This window comes from Toxorhynchites rutilus, chromosome 1, assembly GCF_029784135.1.
Source record: "Toxorhynchites rutilus septentrionalis strain SRP chromosome 1, ASM2978413v1, whole genome shotgun sequence".
In the NCBI taxonomy this organism is placed as follows: domain Eukaryota; kingdom Metazoa; phylum Arthropoda; class Insecta; order Diptera; family Culicidae; genus Toxorhynchites; species Toxorhynchites rutilus.
In genome coordinates this window covers 128,401,006-128,421,008 of record NC_073744.1, presented here as the reverse complement: position 1 = coordinate 128,421,008, position 20,003 = coordinate 128,401,006, and the positions used below count along the sequence as shown (strand labels likewise).

The following is a 20,003-nucleotide window of genomic DNA, read 5'->3' as shown; positions in this document are numbered from 1 at the left end:
CGGAGTTTTAAAATTCTAGAATACGGAACAGTTTTTTTTTAAATTTAGAATGTATCGGTGATTATATTTGAAAAAATATTTATTCTTCGTGTCCACGTGGACATAGTCTGTACCCCAAGCGTGACCATGTTGATACCCCCTACCTTCCCTAAAATTGTCCACGTAGTATGTGGACAGCCCCTTAAGCTCGCGTTGGTCAATTTCAAAAATTTAGCGGGAAATGTTCTTATAAATTCGTATTCAATGGAACCATGGCCTTAGGCCGAGGTGACACTGGCTCGGAGTACGAACGAAAAGACGGGTGGGTAATGTCGAGGACATAACCGGAGTGACGTAGGACTATACAAAAGGGACAGCTTTTGTTAAATATATATTTTAAATATATTGTTTTATTTTCTTCTCCTACGTGAATACCTACCTATCTACCTTAAAAATGGATTAGTTTACTGTTTACTCTTCATGAATATGTTGATGTTTCTGAAAAGAACCTTTGGTGTTGTGTTTTTGTTATCACTCGATATTCCCATCTTGTTCGGTTAAACCTTCCTGTTTAGCTATTGCGTTTGCCACTCGCCACAGCTTTCACAGTTGGAAAATTTCTTCCCATCCAGCTTGTGACATGTTGTTCAGTAAATTACATTTGATGCGACGTGCCGGAGAAACACTTTGCCACTCACTGAAACTGATTGTTGCGGGTTTTCTGATTGTCGTGAGCAGCTTTGCAAGCCAACTCGAGCACTCCGACGGCCGAAACTCTATAATCGCTGTTAGGTATACTGGTGCTCCGGCACCAATCCGTTCGGCCTAGTTACCCTTGCGGAGCAATCAGTGAATGCGACCAACAGGGAACTGGAGACTTGCACGGTTCGAGTGAGACTTTGCCTTTCCCTTAACTTGTCCTCCTTTGTTACGTCCACGATGCCGATGCCGTACAACCACACGGGTTTACGGTTTGAAAGAAAATAAGATATTTTTTTGGGGTCCGCGTGTTTTATAGTCTAGCGGTACACACTCACAGGATAGAGACAAATCAGCAGACTCAGCCAGAGGGGCGAGTCCAACGAGACGAACGAATGAGCGTTAAAAGGGAGCGATGGCAAAAAAAATACATTCATTACGATTTGTTCGCTCGTTGGATTCACATGCAGGCTAAAAAGGGTCCTTTTCAGGATCACAAAATTATCTTCAATCTAAAGAGTTAATTGTTTCGGCTAAACCTAGCTGTTTAGCGATTGCATTTGCCACTCGCCACAGCTTTCACAGTTGGAAAATTTCTTCCCATCCAGCTTGTGACATATTTTACAGTAAATTACATTCAATGGCACGTCGCATTACCACCACTCAGTATCGGATTGGAGGTAATTTTAACCTGTAATTGAACATTTGCGATGACAGTGGTACAGTGTCGACCTTCAATGTGGGGTCATAATTTGGACCCCGAACTCTATGTTTACAAAAATGTCCAACTAAATATGTCGCATTACTGGTCCGTCCAATTAGCTAAATGTCGAGATAAGTGTAAATTACTGTACTTTCAATCTAGAAGCAATTTAAGAATTGGTGAAAATCAATAAGCTCAGAACAACTGCCAAATTCACATACTCATCATATCCTGGCAAACAAATTATGAAAAAATCAATTTGTGTTTTATTATTATTTTGGATATTGTTTTAGAAAGCATTGAACTGTATTTCCTAAACTCTTTTTTGGAAGGTTTAATGGCCCTGAAAAGCGCCTTGTTTTATGGAATGGTTCCAATTTAGAAAACTTAGTACTCGTGGTTTTGAAAAAAACAATTTCGAACGCCCTCGATGCCGCCTTGTTCTGGATTTGCCACCAAAGCAGTTTTTATAAAGAACAAATTTTTTTTTCTGCTACCTGATGCCGTTTTGCGATTGCGTTTGCCACTCGCCCCTCGCTGCAACTGCCTGTTGTCTTGATGTCCACAGAACCGAATGTGTTCTGTTCCGAATGCGGGTTTTCTTATCGTCGCGAGCAGCTTTACCAGCTAACTCGATCACTTCGGCGGCCGAAACTATATAACGCCGGCTAGGTGGACTGGTGCACTGGTACTAACGCGCTCGGCCTAGCTACCCTTGCGGGGAACTCCAGATCAACACGGTTCGAGCGGGATTTTGCCTTTCCCTTCACTTTTCCTCCTTTACCATGTCCAGACATGGCTGCATTTTTTCCAGCCAGTCTCAGGATAAGAAAACATTTAAAAATAAAGCTTTTTTTTTGAATGAATCAATAGTAAAACAAAACGTCAAAAAATTTCTCAGCTTTGTGATAGCAGATAATCATTATCCATTTGAGTTGTATGAGTATTCCATTCCCCCACAAACTGTGGATAGTCTATCTGCATACAAATTATGTAGAGTGCCACAATCCAAAAAAATTATGAGCAAATATTTACGTGCTTAAACAAAAAAAAACACATGTTGACATATTTGCGCTAATTTATGTTTTTTTATTAATTCAAGGTAATCAAGGTCTTTTCTAGACACCAGTTTACTCGGCCCCGAAAAAAGTGGTCTGTATTTGGGCAGGTGGAAAAATATATCTCGCAAGACCACGTGTTCGATGTCGTAAAAGCCTTGGCCAATAACGCATTTACATTAACTCATAAAATTAGTGATTTGAGAGGGATTATTGTTTGTAGTCTCTTGATTAATTTAAACACCATCTGAGAAATCCTCCGTGAAACATGAAACATTAAAGTCGTCCTATCTGCTGTAGCGCATTTTTTTATTTTACCCAGTTTCATCGAAGTAAACGCGCTCGGAAAGGAAAATTGAACGCCCGGATGAGAGAGCGAGAATCGTACGTCATAGAGACACTCATTCCCATGGAGCAAATTCTTGTTAGGAGTTGAAAGCAAAACGAGGAAGGAGAGTAACTCAATTATTCGAACTAGTTTCAGTCTAGCAATGCTTTGGTCAACTCAGAGTTACCAAGAGAAAATCATTTGGTTATGATGGGTGAGGATTAATAGTTAGTCGCAGTTTGCACAGATTACGATCTGTGCAGTTTGCGATTAATCGTAAATCACATCATGCTCCCTTGTTTTCCATCCTTGCTCAAGAATTACCATTTTGGCCGAAATCGTTCAGGCGCACGTATCATACTGACTTGACAGACTTTATATACCTTTTTTGTAATCAGATACAAGTATAAAATCAATTTTTTTGCGAACATAACTTGTGAACTGTTTGTATTTTTCATTATTTTACTGAAATGTTGCATACTTTCTTACAAAACACTGATAGGGGAAGAAGTAGGATTGATTTTGCCTTTCCCTTCACTTTTCCTCCTTTACCATGTCCAGACATGGCTGCTTGGGTTGGTTTGTTGATGTGTTGTGATGCGAACCGATGTGGTGTACGGTTTGAATGAGAATGATCGTTACGGCAGCGGAGCGGGGATTTTTAAGCTGACTGGCAGGCTCGAGAATTACGCATGTGTGAGACTGCGACCAATGTTTCGTTTATTGTTTTCTTTTTCCTTTCCAATCGTGCTTTATTCTATTTCGCTGCTGCTCTGGTTGCCCGTTTTTGTCGGTACGATTTGAGGAGCACAAAATGGACCAATCAAAAATGGGCACATAGTGCATTTTGACAATGCTTGATATTTCACAATTATTCAATTATTTATCTCAAGAAAAATGAAATGTTATTCATTATGATAGATGCGTAGATATATTTCCTATCAATTGATGCAAAAATCTTTGCGATCTATTGAGAAATGCTCGAGTTATAAGCGTTCCAAATCTTGCATTTTTTCCTACTTGTTCAGTGCCTAGATCTCCATTTCACCCCCTATATCTTCCGGTTAGACGTAGTCCTACGTCAAAATTTGATTGTACGATAACTGACGAAGAGAAACGAACAATTTTGTTCGATAGAAGCTAACGAATTCGAACGAAGCAGGGAGGAAGCAATGTAACCACACCAATACAATTTAATGTGGTTGTTTACTTTCACCATTCATTCAACTTTGAATGAACCAACCGTAAAACAGTTCAGTTGCTCTAAAGCTCTCACACTAATGTAACGAGCAACTGCTGTTTGCGCTGAGGATACCACTAGAAGAATAAAAGAGAGAACGATTGTTTCCATGCATATGTACTGAAGAACTTGTAACGCTAAAAAGCCGTGAGAATGTTTCGAGAGAGTCTAGCACAGTGATTTTCAACCTGTGGGGAATTTGGTCATTAAAAGGGGGGAAATGGGCAAGGGAATTTACTTCGCTTTGAAGATGACAGTGATTAGCAAAAATTGCCACAAAAACTTTTTTGGATACGCTAAAATTTGCAATTCTCGACGAACATTTCCATATCTGAAATGTAATGTTCAATTGAACAACTTCACAATGTTTGAAAGACTTTCGTCAGTGAATGATGACAAAAAGGTGAAGGAATAATCGAAGATGACATGAGATGGGCTTTTCGAAAATCGTTCTCAAGAACAGGGATGGTAAAAAATCACATTCAACGATCAATGAATAAGTATATCCCTCTAGTCGGATGTTTTTAAATGACCCCCAGCAGGCGAGGCTCTTTTATTCTTCATATGTACACAGAGAGAATACTTGGAACGGTGAGCTACCAAGATCTCAAAAAAGCAATATGAAAGCGGAATCCCCACTGCTTGCACTCTCGAAGCATTACTTCTACTACTCAAGTTTTATCGTGAGTGCAAGCCACAAACGATTAATCCCATTCCATAGAGCGGATGATGAGTTCTTGATCGGAAAGTGTAACACGAGACGATCAACTGAAATCCTACGACACTCATCGAGGGATTTTTAATTCTCTATTGCACTGTCCGCAGTGTGAGTGACTGACTCAGTCTCGTGTCGATTTTATTTTGCTGTCGTCTCCCGCCCGATAAACAGCAGACGGGTAATGGATGCAATTGATTAATTTTATTACCAGCAGATTTGGGCGAATCTCATCCCGCCCAGAATCGTTTTTAGATTCCAATAATTCTGAACATTCACATTTCTCTCCAAATAATTTTTCCAACAGTAATTCAATTAGTGACTTCACGAAACACCTTTCGAATTCGATTGAATTTCAGACCCTTTTTTATTTTGTAGATAAAACGGATCACATATTTGATTAATTCAATTCTGTGTGGTTACGTTCTTCGTTGCGAATAAATGTAATGAAATAGTATGGACGTATGATATTCATGTATCGTGGACTTCCGACATATGTGGCAGTAGATTTGTCGAACGACTAATGTTTTTTTATATCCCTTCAAACTTGTTGCATCTCTCAAGTGTACATACTGCTTTGACCGCAGATTTGCATGGTAGAATCTGGTTAATTTCAGGTATTCAGTCTTCATATTGTCGAATGAATACTGTTGGAACAATAGGTATCGCAGCAAATGATTATCAACATCCTACCTTATCATCAAACGGTATGCGAATAATTTCAGTGAACTGACGGCATTGGAATATATGCTTTGTGAGGACCACACAATTATTATCAGAGCGAATAAACGTCCGACTGGAAGTCATGAACATCAATTCAATGTGCCCAAGATAAATTTATCCTTTGAAGGTCATTAACCTTTATAAAGATGATCAGATGGAATATATTCCAATGTCGTCTGGAATAACCTGTCCAACACCTTATGATCGTAATATTGTTTTTGCTATTATTCTGATGTTTCATAACACGGTACTCTATTGATTATTCGCCGAAAATGAATAAAAAATATCCTTGAAGTTAGCCTACGGTTTTAGTAGCAGTGCAATATGGTGAGCCAGTCTCAGGATAAGAAAACATTTAAAAATAAAGCTTTTTTTTTGAATGAATCAATAGTAAAACAAAACGTCAAAAAATTTCTCAGCTTTGTGATAGCAGATAATCATTATCCATTTGAGTTGTATGAGTATTCCATTCCCCCACAAACTGTGGATAGTCTATCTGCATACAAATTATGTAGAGTGCCACAATCCAAAAAAATTATGAGCAAATATTTACGTGCTTAAACAAAAAAAAACACATGTTGACATATTTGCGCTAATTTATGTTTTTTTATTAATTCAAGGTAATCAAGGTCTTTTCTAGACACCAGTTTACTCGGCCCCGAAAAAAGTGGTCTGTATTTGGGCAGGCGGAAAAATATATCTCGCAAGACCACGTGTTCGATGTCGTAAAAGCCTTGGCCAATAACGCATTTACATTAACTCATAAAATTAGTGATTTGAGAGGGATTATTGTTTGTAGTCTCTTGATTAATTTAAACACCATCTGAGAAATCCTCCGTGAAACATGAAACATTAAAGTCGTCCTATCTGCTGTAGCGCATTTTTTTATTTTACCCAGTTTCATCGAAGTAAACGCGCTCGGAAAGGAAAATTGAACGCCCGGATGAGAGAGCGAGAATCGTACGTCATAGAGACACTCATTCCCATGGAGCAAATTCTTGTTAGGAGTTGAAAGCAAAACGAGGAAGGAGAGTAACTCAATTATTCGAACTAGTTTCAGTCTAGCAATGCTTTGGTCAACTCAGAGTTACCAAGAGAAAATCATTTGGTTATGATGGGTGAGGATTAATAGTTAGTCGCAGTTTGCACAGATTACGATCTGTGCAGTTTGCGATTAATCGTAAATCACATCATGCTCCCTTGTTTTCCATCCTTGCTCAAGAATTACCATTTTGGCCGAAATCGTTCAGGCGCACGTATCATACTGACTTGACAGACTTTATATACCTTTTTTGTAATCAGATACAAGTATAAAATCAATTTTTTTGCGAACATAACTTGTGAACTGTTTGTATTTTTCATTATTTTACTGAAATGTTGCATACTTTCTTACAAAACACTGATAGGGGAAGAAGTAGGATTGATTTTCGTAAAGGGGGGAATGGAGCAAAAAAGGTTGAAAACCACTGGTCTAGCAATTCTCTTTTATCTCCTTAACGTAGGCTGTAAGCAGTATATTTGGTTCAGTAGCATTTGAGATCCACGGGCCGGTTTGTCGTTGAATCATTTAGATTCATGGGATGCTACTGAATTTGAATGCAAATAATTCCTCAAGCGTATTTCATTGGAGCCCGCTAGAACCTATATTTTAGAAATGCGCGCGACCCGTGTGTCGCACTTTTTGTATTCATATCGTCGACATTATTTTGAAGCAGGTTCATAAGGCGCTCTATCATGTTTTGAATCTAAGTTTGTGTAAATATAATATGATGAATGGGTGAGCGATGCAATGTTTGATAAATTATAAGATATTTTCATTCTCTATTCTATTCCTTAATGATATTTCATAACTTAACCATCAAACGTTATATACTGGATTGATATGTAGTATTACTTCTTCCATCAGAAAGTTCACCGTAGACAACACTGTACGTATTTGCTGTATTTCGCTGTACGAAGAATGTTTTCACGTGAATAAAGCTCGTGGTGAACTTACCTCAAAACTTTCTGAAATCGAATTTAGGGATATCGTGTAATAACAACGATGTAATGTATTTTCTGATGCGCATCTATAGTGACAAGTTTTATTAACAAGTCGTTTAAAAATTATATGTTTAGATAACAGATATTTGTACTCTTGGAAAATAATATATGCTTGAAATAAAATCATTTTTTTTAAAACTACTATGCGAAGCAGTATGTCGTTGTTGATCTGGATATCGCATATAGCAGTTTCTATATAATTTTCAACAGCGTTTGATACAGTTCCGAAATTTCTAATATACATACTAAACTTTTTATTTCTCATTTATATCTTACGCATATTGATATCATCAATAATAGTTTCAAGCTAATCATGATCATCATCCTCGTCGTGATTTTCAACAGATAAATCCCTGTTTTCTCTAATTGACTTATTCGCTATTTTCAAGTAGTTTTGACGTAGGACTACGTCTTTCATTTCTATACCGGGGTGTAAAATCAAAGTTTCGAAAACGAAAGCGTTACGCCGGAGACCGAGATTTTGAGCGTTAATAGCTCCTAAACAACTGAACGAAATGGTATGATAAACACGTCATTCGAAAGATAAAATGTCTACACGTTATATGCTTGTTACTTTTTCATCCAAAAAATTATTTCAATAGTCTTAAAATTGCTTTCAAAACAGGCTATTGAAATCACCAATCGGTATATAAGCGAGCGCCGCTCGTAAACCCACTCAGTTATAATTGAATAGCGATTGGAGCATGTTGTCGCTGTTGTGGTGAAGTTAACTTCGTTTACCATGAAAGCGTGATGAACGGTGTCACCAGGAGCCTGTTTGTGCACCTTAGGCCAGAAGGGAATCCATCAGGAGGAGAGTGATGCCACGGTTCCGCTTGAAACATCGGAGCAGCCACCACACACACATACACGCGCGGAACCCTCGTTGCTATCATCGTTGCTGGAAAATAATCTACCAGTTCCCCTGGGAATTGAAAAATACATTCATGCGAAAGAGTTTATTTTAATGTTTTCTATCCATACAACACTGCAACCAAATACATTTGGTTTTGTGATTTTTCAATCAAGTGCGATCAACGTAAGACCACGTCTTTCGGTAATTTATTAGAGGTGCAATGAATCCTAAGAAGGAATTCCCGTTCTACGCGCACTGGCAAACGATGTTTACTCAACAATTTCTCAAACGAGAAATGGGTGTTGTGAGAAAGGATGATCGAATGCAAAAAATATGTAGACTGATTTTATGCAACAGTTATTTTGTCTATTGGAAATGTAATACAAATCATATCACAATACAAGCAACGTATTATGTATTATACAACTTTCGTGTGACTGCTTTTTTTGCTGAATATTGTGCCTTCAATGTAACGCTCTCATTTTCGAAGTCCCCCAGATATTCATTTATTCATTCATTCAGAATTGATTCAGAAGCAACTAAAGATAAATGATCACTAAATCAAAGATAGTCCTACGTCACCCTTACGGTTATACCACAGTTATAACCCACTTCCTGTTTTTTAGTTATGTGTTTCATGTAGTTGACAAATTGTGAATTTCCAGAAGCGACTACGTTGTCTACTGTGTATTTAACCAAATAGCAAACCAACTTTTTTTGGTAAGGTTTGTCAAGTTGTGCTTTTCATCAAACTCTACCATGCCTAAGAGAACTATTAGTAGGAATGGTTTTGTTCTAATCTATATAAATAAAAATGTAAGGCAAAATCTATTGGTAAGTGGAAAACCCGAAGAAGGGATGGTCCGATTTGAGCTGTCTTTATTTTGTAATATTCTCTGTATCAAACATCCATGCAACGGAGAAGCATTTTATCTCCAAATGCTTGAAGAATCTTAAACGAGAATTGTGTCTGAAAATAATTTTTGTTTTGTAATTTATAGTAAAAGGAAATTGTAACGGGTCGAAGGGTGATTATCGCAGCAAACAATTATCAACATTTTGCCTGATCATCAAACGGTACGCGTAGAAGTTCAGTGAGCTGGCGACATGAAGGGATATGCAGTCTTTAATAACCGAGCTAAAACTTTGCATTTGAACCCGCTTTTGTAGACCGTGTTTGCAAAACGAATTCCGGATGCATGGGGGTATAAAAGTACTGCCGAGATCTGGAATGCCGATTTTCCCAACTTGTTGGTTTCGGAATCTGTACAAAAGTACCCGCTGCTTGCATCTATTTTGCAATGCCAGTTTTACCAAACTCCAAGGTTTTGAAGTCTGTGTTAGGGAAACATCCATTCATTCCAGCGATGGTACCTCAATCGTTGCGCAATTCAAACTGAGCGGATTTCCGAGCGACACTCCCTTTTATACCGATTGGTGTGATTTCAATAGCCTGTATTGAAAGCTGTTTTAAGGCTATTGAAACAAGTTTTTTGATCAAGAAGTAACAAGCATAGAACGCGTAGACATTTTATCTTTCGAATGAAGTGTCTATCATACCATTTCGTTCAGTTGTTTAGGAGCTATTAACGCTCAAAATCTCGTTCTCCGGCGTAACACTTTCGTTTTCGAAACTTTGAACTTACACCCCAGTATAGAAATGAAAGACGTAGTCCTACGTCAATGCAAACGAAACACACGACGGTCGTACTATTTTACGTAATATTTTATCTGGGAATTTATCATTGTGACAGCAATTGAACAGTGTTTGCCAAATAAATTCATGATACGTGTTTTATAATCAGCCACACTGATATACTACAGGTGCAATAAATATTTTCTTCCAGTTTCCAGTTTCCAGTTGAAAAATCTAAGGAAAATTGTAATCGGTGATACATTCCTAGATCAAACAACATAGTCCAACTATTGAAGTTCAAAAATTATGATGATTTCTGATAAACCTATTTCAGTGGAGATAATTCAAACCTAAAACCCTTGTTAGGTAGATTAACTTGTTATAATAAATAGAAAACTTGAACTAACAGTAATAGTTCAAGTTTCATATTATATATATATATAATATATATATATATATATATATATATATATATATATATATATATATATATATATATATATATATATATATATATATATATATATATATATATATATATATATATATATATAACTCAAGACCTTCGATGGCCTTTTGGGATTTTTAAAAAAACACTACTCGACTACGTTCCTCGACGTTTACTACTATAATGTCAGATGAATGTTATATCTAAACAAATAAACAAATAATTCTCTTCATTCAAGTTGTTGAAGCCTTTTTATAACTTCCCTAATCTTGTTTACTAAACTAAGCATACAACGGTCTCGCTGCGCATTCCATCGATAGTTGGGTAGCTGGCGGAATATGACACCTTGTTGACGGAATATCAGATTGTGCGTTATTCGTTGATAGTTGAACGGCTGGCTGGTTGGCTGGCCGCGTTACTGACGGGATGTTTATTCGTGGGAGGTTTGATGCAGCTGATGAAGCGAGATACACGCTTGGGGCGGTTGGCGTTTGTTTCCAAGTTGGGTTTGCAGTTTCGTCGTTAACTTATATATATATATATATATATATATATATATATATATATATATATATATATATATATATATATATATATATATATATATATATATATATATATAAGATACGTAACGTTCAATCAAAACATTATGACATTGAAAGTTTTATAAACTTCACGTTTAAGCCTAGTAGTTTGCTGTAAATAAAAAAAATGCGAAACCAGAAAAATGCTTCAATTCAGTTCTCCTCGCGTGCACCATACGTGCAGCCAAGACTCGTCCACAGCCCGCTAAGAGAGCACAAGCGCCTGTATTTAGTTAACAGTTGCGCGTGGATGACGCAAGTAGGTATCATAACGAATAGAAGAAAGAATGAGCTTAGAATGCTCAAGCACCTCGTTTAAAATACAAGCTTCGAATGTCGGTGGCAGTGAATCAAGGCAATTCGCTTGGCACCGAGTGTTGGATGGTTCAAAGGGAGCACCGTTCATTAATGGGAAAACGAATGAAGGGCATTGGCTCATATTCAGTTCATTCAAAATCCAAGCACTGACTTTCACTATTGCATACAATTCGTACGACCACATTTCCGCATATCAGTGTCTTTGATATGGCTTAACTGATAATTGTTGCTCAGTCGATCCATAATCTATAATCCGCACATATATCGTAATCGTTAAATATAATATGAAATATGAAATGTGAAATGTCACTGATTACATTCTATTTTAGTAGCGACCAATGCAGTTTTTGCTCTAATATATGCAATGAGGAATTTCGTCATGTACTGCTCCTCACTCACCTTCGAAATCAGAAACAAAAAATTATCCTGCAGAAATTGGGCCGTTCCACTTCTCGGTTGAGCAGTTATCCCACGTGCGACAAATGTCGCCAAGAATTTATAAGCCTCCATAGCATTTACGAGAGTTGCTTCCAAATTTTGCCCAACGTCAATCCGACGGACATTAAGATGGAACCGGAGTTAATGATTGATAACCACGAGCTGTCGGAAAATGATAGCGTTGTTGAGACAGACCAAACAGCGAATTCGGAGTCAATTGAACAGAAAGCCGAAATGCAAATCAAGGGAGAAAACGGAGAGGTATTCTTTATAAACAAAATGGACGAAGAAGACGACAATACATCAATCATTCCGGTTGCTTCGACCCGTCATAAAGGTAGGAAAGACGACACGGTTACACACGGATGTAAATGTGATTTAATTTTCTAAACAATAATTATACTGATATATTTCAGGGGAAAACTTGTTAAAATGTGAAAAGTGTGACAAAACATTTCGCTCAAAATACGGACATCGATTGCACGTTAGAACTCATACGGGTTGGTTAAAAAAACTTTTTTTAATAAACTATTCAGCAGAACCATTCCTTTGCAGGTGAATGTCCTTATTCTTGTCCACATTGTCCAAAAGCGTTTACGAGGCCTACAACACTCCGAGAACACATTCGAATTCATTCGGGTTAGTAAATAATGTTTAACTGTAATGAACCATTCAGCAAAGTCTTCCCTTTGCAGGTGAACTTCCATTTTCTTGTACTCATTGTCCAAAGACGTTTAGACAACTTTCGGTACTCAAACGTCACATTAGAACTCATACGGGTTGGTAATGAATATTTTACCATAATGAATAATTCACTACGTTCGTTCCTTTTCAGGTGAACTTCCATTTCCTTGTCCACATTGTCCGAAAGCGTTTACGCGTTCTTCAGGCCTCCAAGAACACATTCGAATTCATACGGGTTGGTAGAGCATATTTTTCTTCAATGAATCATTCAGCAGGGTTATTCCTCTGTAGGTGAACGTCCCTATCCTTGTCCGCATTGTTCGAAAGCGTTTAGGAACAGTGCAGGACTTCGAGCGCACATCCAAATTCATACGGGTTAGTAATGAATATTTTACTATGGTGTGGTTCACAAATTACGTAACGATAAAAATTCAATTTTTGGACTCTTTGGATATTCTTAGTTCTCTCACTGATATATTTATATTTTGATCGATATATTTTGTGATTTGTCTCACGATTCCATATACAATCTTAGGCCGAGGTAACATTGGATCGGAGTACGTACGAAAATTTGATTGCACGATAACTGACGAAGAAAAACAACTTTGTTCACTAGAAGGTGGCGAATTCGAACGAAGCAAAGGGGAAGCAATGTAACCACACCAACAAAATTCTATCCAGTTGTTTACTGCGTTTCGTTGCATGCGTTTCGCGCAGCCACATTTTCATAAGAAGCTGCAAGTAGTGTCATCGCGGCCACATTCTTGTTAACGGTCGTATCTGCTTTCGTTCGAATGTGTTCGGAAAAAGTATCTTTGGTTTCGTTCGAACCAGATCGAACTAAACCAATTTAGAATGTAAACACTGTTGGTGTTACCAAATTTGTTTCAAAATTTCAAACTTAGAGTCAAATTGCCCAATTTGTCATTGAGACGATGACGATGGTATGGTGTCGACATTAGTTTTGACGTAGGACTACGTCTAAACGGAAGATAAAGAGGGGTATAACGAAAATCTAAGCATTGAACGAGTAGGAAAAAATGAAAGATTTCCAACGCTTTCAACTCTAGTATTTTTTTTGTATTATAGTGCTTTTCAACACTTTTGGCTGGTTCTTCTTTTCCACTTCCATTTTTGGGAAAATGTCGTGAGTGAGAATTGAACTCGTAATGCTTAGCGTGAGAAGTACGGATGTTACCACTACGCCAGATCACCTCCACTCAGCGGAACACAAGCAAAGAATCAATACATTCGATTAACGGTAGAGTCACTCCCTTTGTGATTCCACCGTTAATCGAATCGAATAGATTTGGCAGTAGCTTTCCGAAAACATAATTCATTTTCTAACCGCGAAGCAGAACTGGTATGCTAAGGCCATTGTTCTAGCATGTAGCGGTAGCAGAAGAGAACAGAAGAGACAGAAGTGGCAGAAGTGGCAGCGGAAACAACGGCAACAGCAGGAACGAATTTTTATTTTGTTGCGATTGTATTGGTGTTCGTCACCAGTCAGTAAAAATACGAAACGAAGTGCAAGAATTAATTCAACTTCAGCATACGGGGGTAGTATGCTGAAGTTGAATTAATTATTGCAGTTGCAACTGCAATACAACTACTGCCAAATCACTCAAATTTGATTTATAAATTCATATAAATCAGAAATAAAATTCATATAAGAGCCCCCGCACACTACAGACTTTTTTTCAGCCGACAGTTTGGTCGGATCGGCCGACTGGTGCAAAAACCGACCCAACTGATTCGGTGTAATGTGCGCACATGCATACTGATTAAGAAGCCGACCGAACTATCGGTCGACAAGTCAGTCTGTAGTCTGCGGGGGCTCTAATGCAAATGAACATCAATAGTATATAAAGTATGAAGAAAAAAGAATAAATTGCGCTGTAAAAATTGGTATAAAAAGTGATGTTCCTGAGAGTTCCCGCGTTCGAAGAGTAGTTTGCCGTATACTCCAAACTCTGACGAACAAAATGACGTTGAGTATTGATGCACATACGTGCACATTTATGAATAATTTAATGAATGAAAGTGACATATTTTTGCTTTGTAACCACTGTACATCGCAATGGTGTCATTTAACACTAATAGTGTCTTCAGCAAAGTTATGTATTTTCATGTTCTATAAAACTTTGTGAAACATGTTGAGTTGATATAATATAATTAAGGTATAACTTAAGTTAAAAAAAACTAGTTTTGAGATAGTCTCCCTAGAAAAACAGTTATATCTCTGAAGGACCGATACATAGATATTATGTATCTTTAGCAAAACTTCGTGAAATTTATAGCTCTACAATGTTGCTGAAAACATAACTCAACTATCTCGTAAATATAAAAAGTTAGTTTTTTTTTAATTTTTCACTGTAACTTAGTAAATGTTTAAATAGAACCGTCAAATTTTCCGAATCAACATTTTGAACAACTTTTCTGAAGACACCCGCCTCTAAAATGTAAGGTAAGACGAGAAAAGATTTTTGACCGTCTTTTTTCAGAACGGCCCCACTGAGCCCCGGCCCGATTGGATCAGTACTTCTATTTAAATAAAGGGGGGACCCCTGTCTGGAAGGTCGGAAAATAATGAATTTTCGTGAATTTTTGGCGGATGTTAAGAATAAAGTGAAATGCTCGGGTATTTTGGTTATTGTTTAAGGTATGTTTGAAGATGTATTTTCCATTTTTTGGGTGTACGAATAATGATTATTACGCTCGTGACAGCTGGATGTGTAGACGTTGTCTGAAAATCGGTACCTTGCTGGTGATATCGGTTTTGAAGCAACCGGGTGTCGCAGAACGAAACCCAATGAATATTTTGAAACTTTAGGACAATACCTGAAACGTTACATAGCAATTTTTAAAATTTCGAAAAATTGCCAAAATTGCGGCCATTTTTGTTAAAAATGAGTTATTTTTTATGAAAAATCGCTGTTTAGAAACCCATAACAAATCGAAAATATGAGATATCAAAGAACGGCTATGTAACGTTCTAGATAATTGATTTTTTACATGCTGATAAAAGATTTCGTCCAAATCGGTCGAGTAGATCCCGAGATATTGATACCACCAATAGAAAAAACATGGTTTCGAGAAAAACGCGTTTAAAAATTCATACAGGAATACTGTATCCTTGAGGTGACTTCATGCTTTTGGCTGTAACTTTCCAACGAAATCAAATATCGAAAAATCCTTTTAGGACAACATTTCTGAGGGCATAAGATTCCCAAAAATGCAAAGAAACAAAAATTCGATTTTTTCGATTTTTCAAACCGGGGTCCCCCTTAATGTTTACATTTAGTTCTTATTTACTAACTTAATTTGGGCGATGTTGAACTCCCCGGAAATTTTTCGAATAAACAAAAACTAAAGTGGGACAGGTTCTCTAATAAATTATCAGGTCTCTTCACGACCATACACTGTTTGTTTGCAGCCTACGAAGACTTTAAGGCTACTGTTCCACGTATATCATCAGCAACGATCAACGAGTTTTCGTTTTATTGTCATCCAATAGCCAACCGTAACCGATCGCTTTCCTGAAATCGATCCAGCACACAGTAATGATACTGATTGCATGTGGCTGCATTTAATTTGTGTAGGAAAGTGCATCAGCAAAATGAGGACACAAATTTCGACATCGCGAAAACAAGAATGAATCCATTGATGCTTTTCAGGATCACCTTTCACAAAAGAGTTTGAAAAAACATATTTAAACAGCCTTGGTTAAATATGTTTTTTCAAACTCTTTTGACATTACCCACCCGTCTTTTTCATTGAAATATCATAGTAGATGTGCTGAGACAAATTCTGAATGCGTGCGGCAATCTGCTTGGCGAATTGCTAGACAGTGCGTTTGTAAATGGATCAGTGAAAATTATGAAATTGCAACCTTCGAGAAGATACCGAAAATATTTCATAAACCAAGCGGCTACCATGACGCATCGGAAAGCTGTTGAAGCATCGCTCCTACCGGTTCTGGAAAAATGTCTATCAACAAAGCAAGTGGTCTTGACGAGACTGGATAATGGACTAGTGCTGCTTAAAAACAACTCCTTTATCTATGTTACAATGATACTACATCTCATGAAGAGATTATCCATAACATTGTTTCGCCAATGAACTCGGTTTATAGCTACAGTTCTCCAACTCCCGGCCACACCGATTCCTGTGAAGTCTTACTTCATCTGATCCAACCCTTTGCCCGCTAGGCTCCTTTTCATCTTGCTTCCATCGGCTACTGTCCGGCAATCTTGCAACATGCCCTGCCCAACGCACTCATTCAGTCTTGGCGACTTTCTGGATGCTGGGTTCGCAGTAGAATTACGCCAGTTCGTGGTTCATTCTGCTTCTCCATACTCCGTTTTCCTGTACACCACCGTATATTGTTCTAAGCACTCGACGTTCAAAGATACCAAGTGCTCGTGTGTCCTCTTTGAGCATTGTCTATGCTTCGTGCCCATAGAGAACAACCGGTCGAATCAGGGATTTATACATGGTACACTTCGTCAGAGGTCGGAGGTTGCTGAAACTAAAGGATTTGCGAAATCTATAGTAGGCGCGACTTCCATTGACTATCCGTCTTCGAATTTGACGGCTGTTGTCAGTTGTTATTAACGAGCCAAGATAGAGATAATGCGTTTGAAGAACAGTGCCTTCCTGAACTAACTGCAACGTACGTTGGGCCACTGTATCCAGCTGCTTTAGCATGAACAAGGTGGCTTTTCTGCATCCTGTGATAACAGATGAAATAAGCTCATGTTTAGCAGCCACCACAACATCACGATCCGGGAGATTAACGCGAAATGCATTAATAGCGGGGCCTGGTTGTTGGTTGCTGCGAAGCCCACCACAACACGGGGTTTATCATCTTAGTTTAGGAAACACATCTCATTCGGTTCAAGAATCGAAGTCTCCCCTCCACCTATGTCACATTAGGTAACGCAACCACAATCAAACATCCCCCCTTAATGCGTTACGTAATTTGTGCATGACGCCTATAATTAATCATTCACTACGGTCATTCCTTTGCAGATGAACTTCCATTTTCTTGTCCACATTGTCCGAGAGCTTTTAAGAGGTCTCCAGGGCTTCAAGAACACATTCGAATTCATACGGGTTGGTAGAGAATATTCTACTCTAATGAATCATTCAGCAGGGTCATTACTTTACAGGTGAACGTCCATATTCTTGCCCACATTGTCCGAAAGCGTTTAAGAATCCTAAAGCACTCCGAGCCCACATTCGAATTCATACGGGTCTGTAAATAATGTTTTACTCTAAAGAACCATTTAGCTAAGTCCTACCTTTACAGGCGAACGTCCCTTTTCTTGTCCACATTGCCCGAAGACGTGTAGACAACGTTCGGCGCTCAAATTTCACATTCGAACTCATACGGGTAGGTATAGATTGTTTTCAACTTTGGACCGTTCAACAAAATCTTCTTTTTTCAGATGATCGTCCATATTCTTGTCCACATTGTTCGAAAACGTTCCAGCGTTCTTCAGGGCTCCAACAACATCTCCGAATTCACAGGGGTTGGTAAAGAATGTTTCATAACGATGAACAAGATTCAACAGATTATTCCTTTTTAGAAGAACACCCCTATTCTTGTCCACATTGCCCGAAAGCATTCAAGTATAAACAGTCGGTCCAACAGCACATGCGATTACACACCAAGTAGAAGAGACACTTATAACCAGTCCTATAACCTCATCATGCGAAACCAGCTGAACGTTTCTTTGTCACTGAAAGCTGTTGACAAATAATCATTGAGCTAGACCAAAAGATTTTTTAGAATTTACAAAAAATAAAAATATGCAGAATCTACGTAGGTCTTTCATTAGAGGAGCCTTACGAGGGCAGTCCGATAAGTACTTAGCCTACAAAAAAAAACAAAAATTTTGGAAAAGTGGCGATTTATTTCTCAGCATAGTCTTCTTTTGGCTCGTTACACCTTACCCAGCGAAGCTCCAACTTCTTTAATCCATCTGAAAAATACGTAGGCCACCGTGGCGGCGATGACCTTCTCATTCGACTCAAATTTCTGCCCGGCGAGTGACTTTTTCATGTTAAGAAACAAAAAAAAAGTCGCACGGGGCCAAATCTTGAGAATACGGTGGATGGAGCAGTAGTTCGTAGTGCAATTCCACCAATTTGGTTGTGGCGAGAGCGAAAGTTCCATTTTTTCCATTTTTATAAAATCCGTGCATGCACCCATCATGCTTTCGTTGGTAAGGAACGCACAACGCACAGATGGGTAAAAACTTTTTTTTTGTAAGAATCTCCCTCTCGTACATGAACAGCTGACTTTATTCTATCAGAACGTCGGTGGGATGAACACTCACATCTTCGACTGGCATCGTGCTTGTTCGGATGCATCCTACGATGCATACATACTCAACGAAACGTGGCTCAACGAGAATACTTTATCGCAGCAAATTTTCGAGCCTCCCTACAGTGTATATAGACATGACAGGTAACTTGATTTTTGACGTAGGACTACGTCTAACCGTTCAATATGGAGGCCCATTTCAATATTTCGGTGTGAAAATGTGTTCAGTTTTCCAACGCTAATACCTCCTCAATTAATGAAGGGATTTTGGTTCCAAATGTACACATTGATAGAAAATATCGTCAGCAATTGTTTACATGCTATACATTACGGTTTTCAGCTCATATAAAGTTCAAATTGATGAAAAATTGGAAGAAAGAATTCCCTACTTTCCCATACATTTTGTCTGCGCTCCCGCAGCAAACAACTATTCATTACAAGCAACCACTGGTACGGGCGAACCGTATGGACAAAGCGAAGGAGGGTGTAATCTAGGGAACTCGAAATTCCCTAGATGCTTGCTATGAAGGCAAGACTTTTTGCTCGTCCTCTCTCGAGCGTTTCGTGATTTAATCTAGGGAACTTATTTCCCTAGATATTGGCAATTGAATCACGTATTGAGTCAAAATGCCACGAAGCCAGGGAACCTATTTCCCTGGACTTGTTTGATCTCTTACGGGCTAAGTCCCTTCCAAAATTCCCGTAACACGAATACGTTTCAGAATCAGACGGCTCCAGATTGGTCCTTCCGAGTGAAACTCGTAACTACCTTCGGATGGGAAAATTTGGGTTTGGTCGTTTTGGTTATACCTTTATTTTTGAGCTCCTTCCTTGTTAGGAGCTCTGGCCTTGGGTGCGTGGCGCCTGGTTGCTAACGCTGGTGGAAGGTTTCGGATTCAACGAATTTGCACTACGGTTTTAAATACAGATATTTACTTGTATTTAAATTGAATTTATTTAAACGAACTAAGTTTACTGTGTACTTTAACATGAAGTTGAACGTTTGAAATTAGAAATTGAACTGTCGGTGTTTCCGACATTTGGTTTGAAATTAAGAATTGAACTAAATTCCTAGGCCAGAATTCCGAGTATATATACGCAAGAATTCATACCTAGGCGTTAAAACTATAAAGGAGAGAAAAGATCTCTCTTTCCTTCTCAGACAACCGAGCCCATATCGATTATCTGCCTGCTATTTCCTACATGTAAATACTATC

At 38.2% G+C, this 20,003-nt stretch overlaps 1 protein-coding gene across 10 annotated transcripts in view; it reads left to right on the top strand.

Moving 5' to 3' along the window:
* The window catches only part of LOC129762334 (gastrula zinc finger protein XlCGF8.2DB-like), a 45,608-nt gene extending 27,339 nt beyond the window's left edge, over positions 1–18,269 (top strand). For 4 of the 10 annotated variants that reach the window (XM_055760576.1, XM_055760558.1, XM_055760534.1 and 1 more), the window contains one exon: positions 11,660–11,787. Coding sequence is in view for 5 of the 10 variants with exons in the window: in XM_055760541.1 (XP_055616516.1) it covers positions 11,660–12,105; positions 12,185–12,268; positions 12,324–12,407; positions 12,464–12,547; positions 12,604–12,687; positions 12,744–12,827; positions 17,487–17,570; positions 17,627–17,710; positions 17,767–17,850; positions 17,906–17,989; positions 18,047–18,135 (1,291 nt within the window). In the remaining 5 variants the exon portion in view is untranslated. Of the gene's footprint in view, positions 1–11,083; positions 11,272–11,659; positions 12,106–12,184; positions 12,269–12,323; positions 12,408–12,463; positions 12,548–12,603; positions 12,688–12,743; positions 12,828–17,486; positions 17,571–17,626; positions 17,711–17,766; positions 17,851–17,905; positions 17,990–18,046 lie in introns of those variants that run through there. The other 6 variants (XM_055760598.1, XM_055760541.1, XM_055760591.1 and 3 more) reach the window with 5 other exon arrangements.
* The last annotated feature ends 1,734 nt before the right edge of the window (positions 18,270–20,003 follow it).